The sequence below is a fragment of the Phoca vitulina genome, unplaced genomic scaffold (assembly GCF_004348235.1).
Source record: "Phoca vitulina isolate PV1807 unplaced genomic scaffold, GSC_HSeal_1.0 scaffold34, whole genome shotgun sequence".
Lineage (NCBI taxonomy): Eukaryota > Metazoa > Chordata > Mammalia > Carnivora > Phocidae > Phoca > Phoca vitulina.
In genome coordinates, this window is record NW_022589737.1 from 1,537,336 (window position 1) to 1,552,718 (window position 15,383).

The 15,383-nt window shown below is 39.6% G+C and overlaps 1 protein-coding gene and 1 long non-coding RNA gene across 2 annotated transcripts in view; one reads left to right on the forward strand and one right to left on the reverse strand.

Moving 5' to 3' along the window:
• Positions 1–3,509: 3,509 nt before the first annotated feature.
• Positions 3,510–15,383, reverse strand: part of LOC116645853 — a 52,631-nt gene continuing 40,757 nt past the window's right edge. Inside the window, exons 3-4 of the long non-coding RNA XR_004302034.1 lie at positions 4,321–4,500; positions 3,510–4,170 (exon numbers count right to left, since the gene is read on the reverse strand). This is a non-coding gene — a long non-coding RNA (uncharacterized LOC116645853). The remainder of the gene's footprint in view (positions 4,171–4,320; positions 4,501–15,383) is intronic.
• On the forward strand, positions 10,019–12,268 carry PATE3 (prostate and testis expressed 3). Its single transcript, XM_032426314.1, has 3 exons — positions 10,019–10,067; positions 11,504–11,626; positions 12,144–12,268. Exons 1-3 carry the CDS (start codon positions 10,019–10,021, stop codon positions 12,266–12,268), a joined length of 297 nt encoding a protein of 98 aa, XP_032282205.1.

The window sequence follows — 15,383 nt, forward strand, 5'->3', positions numbered from 1 at the left end:
TATCCAGGAAGATTAGAGAACACCAAGCAGGATTTTAAGAGATAGTAATAACAGACAGCTGCTCCATGAGCCACAATTCCCAGTCCTCCTTCTCTGCTGCCCACACCGGCGTTCCCCCAGACTATGAGATGCTCAAAGAGGAGCACAAGGTGGCTGTACTAAGGGTACCCCGGAGCTCGGCTCCCATGGCGACCACTGTGATCATCATAGAAATAAAGAGGGGCATTATAGACTTTTAAATGGGTCAATTCTCCAAGAAGACATAACAATCCTTAATCTGAATGTGCCTTGCCACAGAGCACCAAAATATGTGAGGCAAAAACTGATGGAACTGCAAGGATAAATAGATGAATGCACTGTTATCGCTGCAGATTTCAGTACCCCTTTATCATTAATGGATGATCCAGTAGGCAGAAATTCAGAAGGACATGGCTGAGTGAATAGCACCAATCAATCAACTAGATCTAATTGACATTTATAGAATATTTTATCCAACAGAATACACATTCTTCTCAAGCTTGCATGAACCATTCACCAAATAGACATATTCTGGGCCATAATACTTCATTAACATATTTAAATGAATACAAGTCATACAGTGTATGCTCTCAGATCTCAATGGAATTAAATTAGAAATCATAACAGAAAGACAGCTAGGAAAAAAAAATCCCCAAATACTCAGATTAAATAACATACTTCTAACTTCCGTATGGGTCAAAGAAGAAGTCTCAAGAGAAATTTAAAATATTTTGAACTGGGGCGCCTGGGTGGCTCAGTCGTTAAGCGTCTGCCTTCAGCTCAGGTCATGATCCCAGGGTCCTGGGATCAAGCCCCACATCGGGCTCCCTGCTCCACGGGAAGCCTGCTTCTCCCTCTCCCACTCCCCCTGCTTGTGTTCCCTCTCTTGCTGTGTCTCTCTCTGTCAAATAAATGAATTAAATCTTTAAAAAAAATAAAATAAAATATTTTGAACTAAATGAAAATTAAAATATATTATCAAAATTTGTAGGATGCAGAGAAAGCAGTATTTAGAGGCATGTTGAATATTGCAGTATTGAATGCATATATTAGAAAAGAATGAAGATTTAAAAATCAGTCATCTAAGCTTCCACCTTAGGAAAATAAAGAAGAGAAAATAAAACCAAAGTAAGCAGAAGAGAAATAATACAAATTAGAACAGAAATCAATCAAATTAAAAATCAATAGGAAAAAATCAACAAAATTAAACACTGGTTCTTTGAAAGAATCAACAAAATTGATAAAGCTCTAACCAGAGTATCTGAGAGGAGAGAGAGAGAAGACAAATTACTAATATTAGAAATGAAAGGGAGGCCAGGATTCCTGATTCCATGAACATGTAAGTGATAATAAAAGAATATTATGGGCAACACCATGCCTACAAATTTGATAACCTAAATGAAAAGGACCAATTCCTTAAAAAACATGATCTGCCAAAACTTACACAAGAAGAAAGATATAATCTGCATTAGCCTAGATCTATTAAAGATATTGAATCAATAGTTAATAACCCCCAAAACAGAGAGCCCCCCCCCCATACTCTCTATAGGTTCACTGGTGAATTCTACCAAAAACTTAAGGAAGAAATTATACAGATTCTCTACAATCTCTTCCAGAAAATAGAAGCAAAGGGACTATTTCCTTAAAAATATGGAATAAAACTACTTATTCTACAGATTTTTAAAACAATAATAATGAGCATTATTAACAACTTAAACATACACAACGTTATATGTCAAGTATGTGCCAATAAATCTGAGAAAATATTAATGAAAGGGGCAAAAGATTGGAACTCATTAGGGAAATGCTAATTAAAACCACTTCACTCATTAGAAAAGCTAAAATTAAAAAGTCTGATCCAAGCAAGGGTTGGCAAGGATGGGGAGGGGCTAGTGAGTGAGCACTCTTGGTGGGTATGTAAAATGGTACAACTTCAGAGAATAGTTTGGCATTTTCTTAGAGTTAAAATTATATTTACCATTTGACCCAGCTATTCCACTCCTAGACAATTCCTTAAGAGGAAAGAGTGTATGTCCATACAAAGATTTATACATGAATGTTCATAACTGCTTTATTTGTGATAGCCAAAGTCTGGAATCAATTCAAATGTCCATCAACAAATGGATAAATTGTGGTAGGTCGATTGGATAAATACTACCAGGCAATATAAAGGAATAAACCATTGACTCAATAATGTGGATGAATCACACAAAAAATATGCTGACTGAAAGAAGCCAAACCAAAAAAAGTACTTGCTGTATGATCTCATCTTACAAACTTCTAGGAAATGCATACTGATCTAAAAGTACCAGAAAGCAGCAGATGTTAGGAGGCGAGGCGGAGATAGGAGAGAAGCATTACAGAAGAAATTATAAAGGGTCACATGGAAACTTCTAGACCTGACGAATGTGTTCACTGTCTTGATTTTGGTGATGGCTTCACAGCCATGAACATGCCAAATATTATCAAATTGTACACTTTAAATAAGCGCAGTTTTTTGGATGTCAATGACACCACAATAAAGCTATTATAAAGAAAAATATTTTAAAATAAAATGTAATGTATTTTAAAATTATCATTGAGAGACAGATGGACATTTTGTACTCCAGATATGTTACAAAGAAGGACACAATATCATCTATGCAGTATTTCAGCCTAGAAAGCATAATATCTAACACTAATGATGAGGAATTATCAAACGAACTCCAAATGAGGAATGTTCCACATAAAAAGGAGGGAGGACTGTATAATATATATGTATGCACATAAATGCCATGGAAGACAAAGAAAGCCTGCAGAATTAGAATATGAGTGATCAAGCAGATAAAAGTATTGTATCACAGTTAATTTACCAAAGTTGATAACTGTTACTGTGGTTGTGTAAGACAATAACTCTATTCTTAGAAAATAAACACTAATAGAATTTTAAGTGCTCTAAAGCCATGATGCAGGTAACTTAACCAAAACAGTTCAGCAAGTGGGGAAAGAGGTGGGGCTGAAGGGGGCAGTTAATGAGAAAGAGCATGCAGCAACTGGAAAAGCAAATGGGATTAAATGTTAACAATATGTGAACCTGGGGAAGGGAGAAATGGTGTTCTTTGTATTGTTTTTATTTTTGCAACTTTTTCTGTAGGCTTGAAATAATTTCCAAATTAAAAATTTTTTTTTAAATTTTAACTACAATAGAAAGTGTTTTATCCTCAAACAAATGAACCCATCTTCAACTCTTCTATGACATTTTAGAAATGATTTATACCAGAAATAAATAAAACATAAAGTATTGTGGGGGCATCTCGCTGGCTCAGTCAGTGAAGCATGTGACTCTTGATCTTGGGGTTGTGAGTTCGAGTCCCACATTGGGTGTGGAGCCCACATAAAATAAAATTTAAAAAAAATGTTTTAAATATGAAATAGTGTGATTCCTGGACTCAACATTAATGTCATCAAGATTGAAATGACTTTCAAAAGACTTCTGGGGAATTTCCAGATGATCACGGATTTCTCCTTTCAAATAAATTGACACAGAATTTTGTATTTCAATTCCATTCTGGTAAAACTTTTTCCACAGCACTTGAACATTTGCAAGGGGGAAAAAGGGGGGGGACATTGGTCAAAGAGTACAAACTTAGAGTTAGAAGATGAGCAAGTTCTAGGAATGTAATGCACAGCATTGTGATTACAGGTAACAATCCTATACTACATTACTTGAAAGTTGCTAAGAGAGTAGATCTTTAATGTCCTCACCACAAAAAAGAAATGGCAATTATGTGTGACACAATGGAGTCATTAGCTAAGGCCATCCTACTAGTTAGCTAACAACCACCACTGGGTTGAATCCTATCGCAATATGTAAGTGTATCAAATCAACACACTGTACACCTTAAAGTTACACAAAGCTATATGTTAAAACTATATCTGAATGAAGCTGGGGGGAAAACATACATTTGCAAGGATATTGGCCTCTACCTTTTTCATTCATATTGGCGATTTAGCCAAGAAAGCTTTGATTTTTTCAGTAGCAGTTAACAGTAACTTCAGGACCTTGAGTGCAAACATTTATCACATTCAGATGGTTTACCACATCTTTGAGATGAGCCAGGCCATGAATAAAGTCCTCTTTTTCAAAATGTTCCAAGCGTAGGTTTGTTTTTTCTTTAAAAAAAAAAACAAATAAATAAAACTTCTTTTATCAAAATTGATACTAAATTTTGCCCCTTCGAAAGCCAGAGAACTTCTGTGATAGAGAAGATTTTCTTATTTTCCACAAAAATATTTTTTAAATGTGATGACTTAGAAACTTACTTTGGATAAAGTTGATGGCTCTTTCAGCTGATGACAGAATTTCTTTCAGAGTTGTTTGAATAGTCTGTTGTCTGTTGTGCATGTAAGTCCTAAAACAAGTGAGTGGGGAGGATGTGAGGAGATTCCTTTCTCACTGAAGTAGGAAAACCAGATGGTCACCAAGCATTGTAGGAGTTCCATCTGCAAAAAGGGAAAGGAAGCTTTTGTTTCAAAGTTCTGCATGATAAAACCACCTTTTTACCATTACCAAAAAGTCATTGACTTTTAGAGTTGCCAAAAGAGACTCATGATCTAAGAATTCTTTGACGGCTTCAGCATGCACAGAGCAAGCAAAACCAAAAGGAAAAGGAAAACTGGCAACACTGAAAAAATTTCCTTTAGTTTTATCCAATTGTAAAATGCAGGAGTATGGCAAAAGTGCCAATTCCTCAATGACTGCTTCAAATTTTTAAAGAAATATCAACTATCCTATTTGACAAGGAAAATGGATTATGGATTTTTTTTTTCCTTTGTTGCAGGACACAAATCAGTGCCAACATGGTTCATTAAAGTTTATCTAATATAAGTTGAGCTTCTTTTCATCTAGCAAGCTGGTAAGAAAATGTATGGAAGGGGCGCCTGGGTGGCTCAGTCGGTTGGGCGGCTGCCTTCGGCTCAGGTCATGATCCCCGGGTCCTGGGATCGAGCCCCGTGTCCGGCTCCCTACTGGGTGGAGAGCCTGCTTCTCCCTCTCTCCTCTGCCTGCTGCTCTGCCTACTTGTGCTTTCTCTCTCTGTGTCAAATAAATAAATAAAATCTTTAAAAAAAAGAAAGAAAGAAAGAAAATGTATGGAAGCCCCAAGAAAAGGGTTTTGTGAAATGGCACAGCTCCATTTAGAAACATGCCAATTTTTTCTCCTTTTTTTTTTTTTTTTAAAGATTTTATTTATTTATTTGACAGAGAGAGAGAGAGACAGCGAGAGAGGGAACACAAGCAGGGGGAGTGGGAGAGGGAGAAGCAGACTCCCTGCTGAGCAGGGAGCCCGATGCAGGGCTCGATCCCAGGACCCTGGGATCATGACCTGAGCCGAAGGCAGTCGCTTAACCGACTGAGCCACCCAGGCGCCCCTTTTTCTCCTTTTTTTAAAAGATTTTTTTATTTACTCATTTGAGAGGCATGAGTGTGGGGGGGGGACGGGGCAGAGGGAGAATGAGAAGCAGACTCCCTGCTGGGCAGGGAGCCTGATACAGGGCTTGAACCTAGGACCCTGAGATCATGACCCTAGCCAAAAGGCAGATGCCCAACCCACTGAGCCACCCAGGTGCCCCAGAAACATGCCAAGTTTTTCAAACTGAGCTTTCTTAGGAAAAATTCCTAATCTTCCAGAAAGACAGAAGAGAGATGCACTTTCATTTTATCTGGCTTCATACTTGCATTCATGAGAATATTTACACACACACACACAACCACTGTGGCCTTTGTGTCCTAGTCAGTTCAAAGATGCAAATGAAAACATCTAATTCCTGTTCTTTCACTTACTTCTTTTTTTTTTTTTAAGATTTTATTTATTTATTTGAGAGAGAGAGAATGAGAGAGAGCACATGAGAGGGGGGAGGGTCAGAGGGAGAAGCAGACTCCCTGCTGAGCAGGGAGCCTGATGCGGGTCTCGATCCAGGGACTCCAGGATCATGACCTGAGCCGAAGGCAGTCGCTTAACCAACTGAGCCACCCAGGCGCCCTCTTTCACTTACTCCTATTAGTAATGAAGTCTTGGGCACTGTTAACATTTTGCAGTTTGTTGCCAACATTAAATATGTAAGGAAGTGATAAATATCCTTTAGAGTGTAGGAGCCAAGAGCAGGCCACCCCAAGATGGACTATTTTGGCATGAAGATTATTTTGAGTCAAAAAGCAATCCATCAGGGCTCCTGGGTGGCTCAGTTAAGAGTCTGCCTTTGGCTCAGGTCATGATCTCAGGGTCCTGGGATCCAGCCCCACTTTGGGCTCCCTGCTCAGTGGGGAGTCTGCTTCTCTCTCTCCTTCTGCTTCTCCCCCCTAATCCTGATCTTTCTCTCTCTCAAATAAATAAATAAAATCTAAATTTAAAAAAAGCAATCAATCACAAGCCAGCAGATTCAGGAAAAGTTCTTTGCCCACCTCTCAACTGCCTAAAAGAATTTAGATGGAGGACCTGCTTCAGGAAGAGAGCTATCACTGTAGATAAAACTACAGTATGATAAGAAGTGGGTATGGTAGATGGGGAGGAACCTAGCCCTCTATGTCCCACTGTTTCTGAATGACCCAGCAAACCTATTTACCAAACATTTACTCTTTTTTTTTATGTTCCAGTAAATTGCATTCCTTTCCTCTGAAGTCCCAGACTCCTACTTCCTTCTCCTTAGTTTGGGTGGACATATATACCTCATTTTGCCTGCCTGTCTTTGGAATTTCCATGTCTGAGTGGATTCCCCATATGTATGCTATTAAATTTGATTTTTCTCCTGTTAATGTTTCATGTCAATTTGATTTTTAGTCTGGCCAAAAGGACCATGAAAGGGACAGAAATTCTTGCTCTCTGACAAGAAGTTAATGAAAAATATAAAATTTTCTATCAAGGTTCATAGAACCCATGAAACTAAGAGGACACTAGACCCGATATTAATAAATTTTGCTCAGGAATGAAGGTAAGGTGCTAACAAAAATCTGCAACTCACATGCATAAGATCAGTCCATAAACAGTTCTGAAAGGGTTTTTTGAAAATTTTCATTAGCCACTGGGACTTTTCATCTAAAGCATTATATTAACAGCAATATTGTGAATGAAGCCAGAATTTTAGTGACACTGATCTATGCTTGAACCTCAGCTGGGCTCCTTGATGGACACTTCACCACCAGGGTGTTGTGAGGGCTCCATGAAACGACCTAAGTAGAAGTGGCTAGCCTCGTGTGTGGCACCTAGCAAGCACTCAGTAAATGCTGGTTTTGTTCTTTCCTTCATCTCTTTTCCCACCAGCAATTGGATGTGTAAGGGTGATTTCCCTCTCCACCGGATTTTTTAAATGATCATTATCTCACACTCTAGTCTCTATACACCCTCTGGAAAGTCATTGCTGCCCCTGGGAGCCCAGGAACAAAGTAGCCCGGTTTCTGACGCTATGCCAAGGTCCATTCCCCAAAACAAAGGGCAGCATTTAGAAGCACAAGTTAAGAGGGTTGTTCATCTGTGGTATCATCAAGATCTCAGTTACCCACCCTGAAGCCAAGAGAGACCATGAATATGAGGACACAATGTTCCGCTTTCTCCTCCCCAGAGCGGGGCAAATGGCATCTATGCTGAGTGGATGGCCGTCTTATCATGGAGTGCATTAATTTGGGACTCTGTATCAGTGGGATAGTGGATAGTGGTATCATGTGTTGTTTATCCTTCATTCATTCCCTCCTTCATTGAGCCATCATATGTTTAGCACATCATCACGTGCCAAGCAAACTGCTAGGTCAGAATAACAGAACTTAGTACCCATCCTCATGATTTACATTATGAAACCATAGAATGTTATGGCTGAAATCTAACATCACAGATAAATGCCTTGCTAAAGATGCTGTGAATTACATAGTAATCAATCAAAGGTCTCCAGACTCCCAGGAAAATCCTCTTTCCATTGTATCACACTGCCTCCAGTAGTTCTAATACTTATTCTTTCCTATGTCATGCTAAATTAAGAAAGAAGTTGTTTTCAAGAGAAAATTTGATGGATGAGGTACTGGGGGAAGATGAGGAGTAAGTCAGAGGACCCCAGTGTTTGGGTAGAATTGCAAAATTCCACAATCCTAACTGGAAATAATCCAGTAGAAAAGAGATTCAAAACTCAGTGGGCCGGGGGAGATGAACCAGGAGAGACTATGGACTCTGAGAAACAAACTGAGGGTTCTAGAGGGGAGGAGAGTGGGGGATGGGTCAGCCTGGTGATGGGTATTAAAGAGGGCATGTTCTGCATGGAGCACTGGGTGTTATACACAAATAAAGAATCATGGAACACTACATCAAAAACTAATGATGTAATGTATGGTGATTAACATAACATAATAATAATTTTAAAAAACTCAGTGGGCCTTTCAGAAAGCATCTGCCAAGGAAGAAGAGTAGGCACTAAAAACCAACTGCAGTTTAACCTAGAATGTCCTTTGCTTCTTTTGCTATGATTTTAGAGTCATTCTCTTTAAACAGATAAAGCAGAGAAAATGGGTGACAAATGAAATGCTCCGATAGCCTTGTAAACCCAAGCACCAAAGGCTCAGGGCTTTGCCTTCTTGATAAGCCTCTGGAAAGTCATGAAAAATGCCATCCAGTTTTTAAGATTCTCTCCTGCAATATGACAGAATAGAAAATTAGGTTCAGAGTCTTGTTCTCCATTCTACAACCAATTCTTTTCAAAGAAACCAATTCCCTGTCTAAGGCTTTTGGCTCTCTTCTTAGGCAAAGATGGGCTCCACACTCTGAGTGGTGATAGAAAAAGAACATTGTAAACTCTGTGGCATTTGAACTAAGACCTATGTCACCCAATCCTCACCTGATGTCTAAAAATGTCAGACTGGATATGTTTTAATGAACATATTGTTCCTACAAGAAAGAACATGCCATTAAATTAGCTCTGTATGGAAGATTCCTATATTCCAGCCAAGGTGCCATCAGCTCCCTGACAGGTTTAGGAACCCTAGAATGCCAGGACTGGCCAGAGCTTTACCCGTGGTGAACCTTAACTGAGTTAACTTTTGTAGAGACAGATACCTAAATCATAGAAAAACCAGCTGGTTCACAATATAAATTTGGTAAAGATCACATTGTGTGATAATTCTAAGGGGGATTTCATAGCCCTACAGAATAAACAGTCTCTGGCTGTGGAGAACAGATTTCCACTAAGGTGAAGTAGTCCTGGGCTGAGAATCAGAAGTTCTAGGTTGAAAGCCCAGCTTGATCATAGATTGTCTCTTTCACTCTGCTATTTCTCACCCATAGGGTGAGAAGCTACATGAGGTTTCCTGACTTATACATTGTCCTACTTTCACACATGGGACTGTGCCTGGAACACAAAAGTTCCCAGTAAATGTTTGCTGAATGTATGAATAAATCTTTAAGAGGCAGGGGCGCCTGGGTGGCTCAGTTGGTTAAGTGACTGCCTTGGGCTCACATCATGATCCTGGGTTCCTGGGATCAAGCCCTGCATTGGGCTTCCTGATCAGCGGGGAGTCTGCTTCTCCCTCTTCCTCTCCCTCTGTGCTCTCTCTCACTCTCTCAAATAAAAAAATAAAATCTTAAAAAAATATCTCCAAGAGGTATTGAATCAAGATGGTTACAAGTGTGGCCTCCACTCACTATGTAATCATGGGTAAGATGCTAGACCTCACCAAGCCTGTTTCCTCCTCTGTAAAATTAGGATAAGAATGATAACATCATAACTATAACAATAATTACTATGAGAAAGATTTTATTAAAAAAAACAAAGTTAGCTTAATGTAAACCCCCAAATTTATTAATTATCATTATAATTTACTATGGGGTAGAGAGAGAATAAACTTGAGCTTCCAGAGGAAACCTTGTGTGATTGGTTCCCTTTAGGCATGAATAATCCCTGCCCTGTGATGAAGGTTTCGTCACTATAACCTGAAGAGCCGTTCTTGCAGTTCCTGGCTTCTTCCTGTGCAAGGGACTTCTGGCTCAGAATGGACAAACACTTCTTGATGGTTTTCTTCCTTTTCTGCTTCATTGTAGGTGAGTCACAGACCTGAGAAGTGGGCTCCAGAGACAGGCTGTAGGGAGCCCCTGGAAACTACATGTACCGTAGGTACCCATGGAGGGCTGAGCCTTGACCATATTTATGAGGGAGGGGAAGCCATTCTTCAGAATGCTCCTTCTGCCTTATGGGCCATCTTTTCTGACCTTCTCAACATTCTGCCATTCCTCACCAGGGGCTCAAGCCTCTACGGCTGCCCCTTCATATTCTTTCTCCATTCTGTCTCTACCATTCCCTATAATTCAAAATCCTAGCAAGATTTTTCTGAGGACATCCTTTCATCCATAAATCTGTATCCCATCTGCTGACAGAGCTGGTCAGTCTATAATGGATAATTTTGTAGCTTGTTTCAGTGCCGGACAATGGCTTTTGATACCCTTATCAGGGACTTTATATGAAAACAAATGATTATAGGAGAGGAAATATCGGATGCTCTAGAATCAGAGGTGTTTTTTTGTTTGTTTGTTTGTTTTTAAATGCTTCAGTCGCTGTCTTAAAATCTCTGTACCTTTGGTTGCTCATCTGAGAAATGGGGAAATACTTACAAAGTTTTGTGATGATTAAATCAGATACAAAGTGAGAGAACATGGCCCAATGAAATGCTTGATAAAAGCTACTTTCCTTTCGCATTTAGGTGCACCAGGGAGAGGTTTTTTGCTTATTTATTTCTTTTATTAAACCTGTATTTCAGGGGCACCGGGGTGGCTCAGTCGTTAAGCGTCTGCCTTCGGCTCAGGTCATGATCCCAGGATCCTGGGATCAAGCCCCACATCGGGCTCCCTGCTCAGCGGAAAGCCTGCTTCTCTCTCTCCCACTCCCCCTGCTTGTGTTCCCTTTCTCACTGTGTCTCTGTCAAATAAATAAATAAAATCTTAAAAAAAAACCCTGTATTTCAATGAGCTCACCCCACAATACCACATAAAATGTCACTACCTACGTCCTAATTCATGAGGACTTTACATATTCAGTTCGAAGTTCAAAATTACAGAGCATATTACCTAACAATATCTAAGCAGCAAATGTGAGCAACACTAGCTTGGGGTAAAATATTTTCAAGCACTCACCCTCATTATTACACTCCCACTGATCTACAGTGCTGTCAGTCAGGTAGGCTAGGCCATCATTCATAGAACCATTTTAAAGCTGGAAAAACCAACGCCATGGAGGCTAAATCACTGCTCTAAATTACCCCAGTTAAAAGGGCTGAAATAGGGACCAGAAGAATCCTTTTCTTCTCACAATGGCATTTCTCTGGGATAGGAAGTTGGTAAGAGCTCCCAACTCTTTACTACCCACCACCAGCTCTTCATCCACGCCTTGCACCCCGCCCCCACCTCCCACAATCAGGTCTAGATAATTCCAGCTCCTGTGAAAGTCCCCCTGGTCTCACTCACAGCAGCTCTCCGCTCTCCAGCAGTGACACCACTGAAGTGCATGACGTGCCACCTTCGCACACGGACAGATCGTTGTAGAAGAGGCTTTGGTTCCTGTGTTGCCCAGAAGTTCGAGTCATGCATGACTTTAAAGATCTTCCAGGGTAAGTTAGAGGGTCAGGGGAGGTACTGTGAGATTCTTGGAACATTCTTAGGAGAGTACTTCAGCAATTTCGTATCTCTGCTCAGGGTAATCCAGGAGAGGAACCAAAGAGCAGAATGCCCCTGAGCTCAGGTCCCTGTGCATGCAGACAGAAGAGGATGGGGGACAATGAGACAGGAGGAAGAAGAGGGGTGTTCTATATTCCCAATAAAACTGACCAAACAGATCTGAACTCTGCAGACACTAAAGCACTAGTTGCTAATCTTCTACCAGGAATAGGAATGAAGCAGCTATAGAGAATTGAGGGTTGTTAGGGACCTCAGGCAAACAACTATGAAGGGGGTCAGTGATTTCTGCATCTCCCTGCCTCTGTCCTTTTGGTAGGTATAAGCTGCAAAGCCATCCCTTAACCTACCCTGATGCCTAATTAAATTTTCAGACAGGACTAGTGCCAGGTTTGACCTGTCTTTACAGAACTTAGATCACTGGGTTATTTTCTATGTTCCTTCTTATTACAGATAACATTCTGCAGTTATCATATATGGTGTGTCAGAAATTCTGCAGAGACTTGACCTTTGATCTCAACAATCGGACTTATGTTCATAAATGTTGCAAGCACAATTTTTGTAACCTCAAAATCTAAAATATTGGCCCTCCTGAGGTCTCACTTTAGAATGTTGTCGACATTTCTCCCCCTTCATGCTCTGCCTGCCCTTGCTTTCCTGCCTTGTCCATCTTCGACGTACGGCAGCTCTCTTTCCTTCAGTGTCATCCTTCCTGGTGCCTCCAGCTTGGTTTCTACCTCAGTCAGAGGATAATGATCCTGAACAACAGATTTCTCCCATGACAGGGAATGGCATTTCCATGCTCCAAGAAGCCTGTCCCAAGAGGCTCAGTACAGCAAAATTTAAAACATGACTGTTCTCAAACCTTATGGTTAGCTTAAATTAGTTGAGGCGGACTAGAAACACTTCAGCTGAAAGTTCACAGGTATTTGGATCTAAAACTCCCATTTACTGTTTACTAAAATTAAGCAGAAATAGCAGCCAAATGGATGGTGGACACTTGATATTTTCCTCTATGGACATATTACTTTCCCAAGTGGACCATGTTCATTTCAAACTCAGTTATGACTTTCTTGGCCTTTGCAGAGTACATCCATATACAGTGTCCATACAAATCAGAAAATAAGGAAATCCCTGGCTCTGTGATAGTCACAGCTCACACGCGGCCACCTGTAGGTCTGTCAAGATGTGCACTCAAGATACATCACAACTCTCCCTTCTTCTCCTTCCTCTCCTAATCTTTCTCTGTCCCTTTCCTCTTTTGCTATCCACTTCCACTATCACCTCCCCAGCGACCCACACCATTGCTGTACAAATTCTCCCTCTCTGAATACCCAAGTCACCTTATGGATACCTTTTTTGACGCTCTCTCTCAATGAATCATTTCTCTGTTTGTCTTATTTGCCCAGTATGTTACAAATCACAGCAAGAACAGATCCCGTGTCTTACTCATTTCTGCTGCCTTTAGTGGGCCAGTGAAAGTTTACTGTGTTTAACTGAATGGCCAGTGATGTTGATGAAATTTTTCTTGCGCATCTATTTAGTTTGCAGGACTTATGATGCTTTTATGCTTTTTCTGGCTGCATACCTATTTTCTTGAGTGTATAGGAATGGTAATCTCTACTCCCTACCAAACAAAGAATGTTCACTATACTATGTGTTTTCCTTTAAGGGATTATGCAAAAGACATTTCTTTTTATGGGACCCTTCAGTATTCAAATATCTTTAAAGTTTTTTTTTTTTTATTTGACAGAGAGAGAGCAAGGGAGCACAAGCAGGGGGAGTGGCAGAGGGAGAGGGGGAAGCAGGTTCCCCGCTGAGCAGGGAGCCTGATATGGGGCTTGATCCCAGGACTCTGGGATCATGACCTGAGCCAAAGGCAGATGCTTAACTGACTGAGCCACCCAGGCACCCCAGTATACAAATATCTTAACCAAAAATTATTTTTTTTAAGATTTGATTTATTTATTTGTCAGAGAGAGAGAAAGAGCACAAGCAGGGGGAGCAGCAGGCAGAGGGAGAAGCAGGCTTCCCACTGAGCAGGGAGCTTGATGCAGGGCCGGATCCTAGGACCCTGAGATCATGACCTGAGCCCAAGGCAGACGCTTAATGACTGAGCCACCCAGGCGCCCCACTAACAATTATTTTTGATGGGATTCTTCCAAAACTTATTAGCTAATCTTACTTCAAAATTCATAATCAATACTACTATTATAAAATAGAGGTGTAAGTTTAGAAAGGGTAATCTGACCCAATTGTATTGGAAATATCTGAAGGCACATGTTTTCCTAGTTTTAATGATGTCAAGATTGATCACATAGATATTTTTGTTCTCAGATTTATTTTATACAATATACAGTTTCCCTTCAATCTTTTATCTGACAGCCTTAGTCTCCATTGATTATTATTAACTAGATCCAACATTCATTATGAGTTGAAATATAATTATTTTATCTTCTTTTTTTTTTAGAGAGGGAGGGGGGAGGGGCAGAAGGAGAGAGAGAATCTTAAGCAGGCTCCACACCCAGCACAGAGCCCAACGTGGGGCTCCATCTCACAACTCTAAGATCATGACCTGAGCCGAAATCAAGAGTCAGATGCTTAACCGAATCAGCCACCCAGGCACCCCGAATTACTTTATCTTCTTAACTGAAGTATAATTCATATATAATAAAATAAATATATGTTAAGTATACAGTTTGATGTGATTTGAGAAATGTATAAACCTATATAACCACCATCCCAGATAAAACACAGATTTCCATTAACCCAGTGAGTTTCTTCAGGTAACCACCCACTCTCAAAGTTATTGTTCTAACTTCTATCATCATAGTATAATTTTACCTGTTCTTGAATTTATGGACTTGAACAAATGAAAGTATACGAAAACTACTCTCTTGAGTCTGGCTTCTATCACTCACCAGATATTTTTAAGATTAATGCATGTTTTTGCTTCCACCAAGAGTTTGTTCTTTTTTTTCCCATTGTATACATATATAATAATTTATTAAATCAATTCTTGTATTGATGGACATGAAGTTGTTTTAAGGTTTGGGTTATTGTAAATAAAGCTATTATGGACATCCTTGTAATAAGAGTTTTAGTGGACATACACATTCATTTCTCTTGAGTAGGTAAAAAAAGTAAAATTTCTAAGTCATAGGGTAGCCATATAGGCATATACATAATTTTGAAAGAAACTGCCAAATAGCTTGTGAAAGTAATGATACAAATATATAGTTCTACCAGCACTGTATGAGAGTTCCACATACCTCCCATCACCAATTATTATCAGTCATTTAAATTTTAGCTATTCTAGTGGTTGTAAAGGATATCTTGCACTTTCCTGATAATTAATGGAATTCAGCCACTTTTTACGCCCCAGTTAGAAAATAATTTATGCATGTTTCCTTCTAACACTTACATTTAAATTAACACTCAAATTCTCCATTTGGAATTTATCCTTGTAAGAAATTGATCCAATTTTATGTATTTCCGCATAGCTATCCAATTAGCTCAACAATGTTTATTTAAAAGTTTATATTTTTTTCGACTAATTTGAGATGCTCCTTTCATAGTACACTGCATTTCCATTAGCATTAATACTAATTCTGGGTCCTCTACACAGTTAAGTTTTTCTTTTTTTTTTTTAAAGATTTTATTTATTTATTTGAGACAGAGAGAATGAGAGAG

Bases quoted from the DNA above. Each gene is read 5' to 3' on its own strand.
- PATE3 (XM_032426314.1), top strand. From the start codon at position 10,019: ATGGACAAACACTTCTTGATGGTTTTCTTCCTTTTCTGCTTCATTGTA. The intron at 10,068-11,503 runs GTGAGTCACAGA...TCCGCTCTCCAG, and splicing joins CCTTTTCTGCTTCATTGTAG to CAGTGACACCACTGAAGTGC. The intron at 11,627-12,143 runs GTAAGTTAGAGG...TTCTTATTACAG, and splicing joins GACTTTAAAGATCTTCCAGG to ATAACATTCTGCAGTTATCA.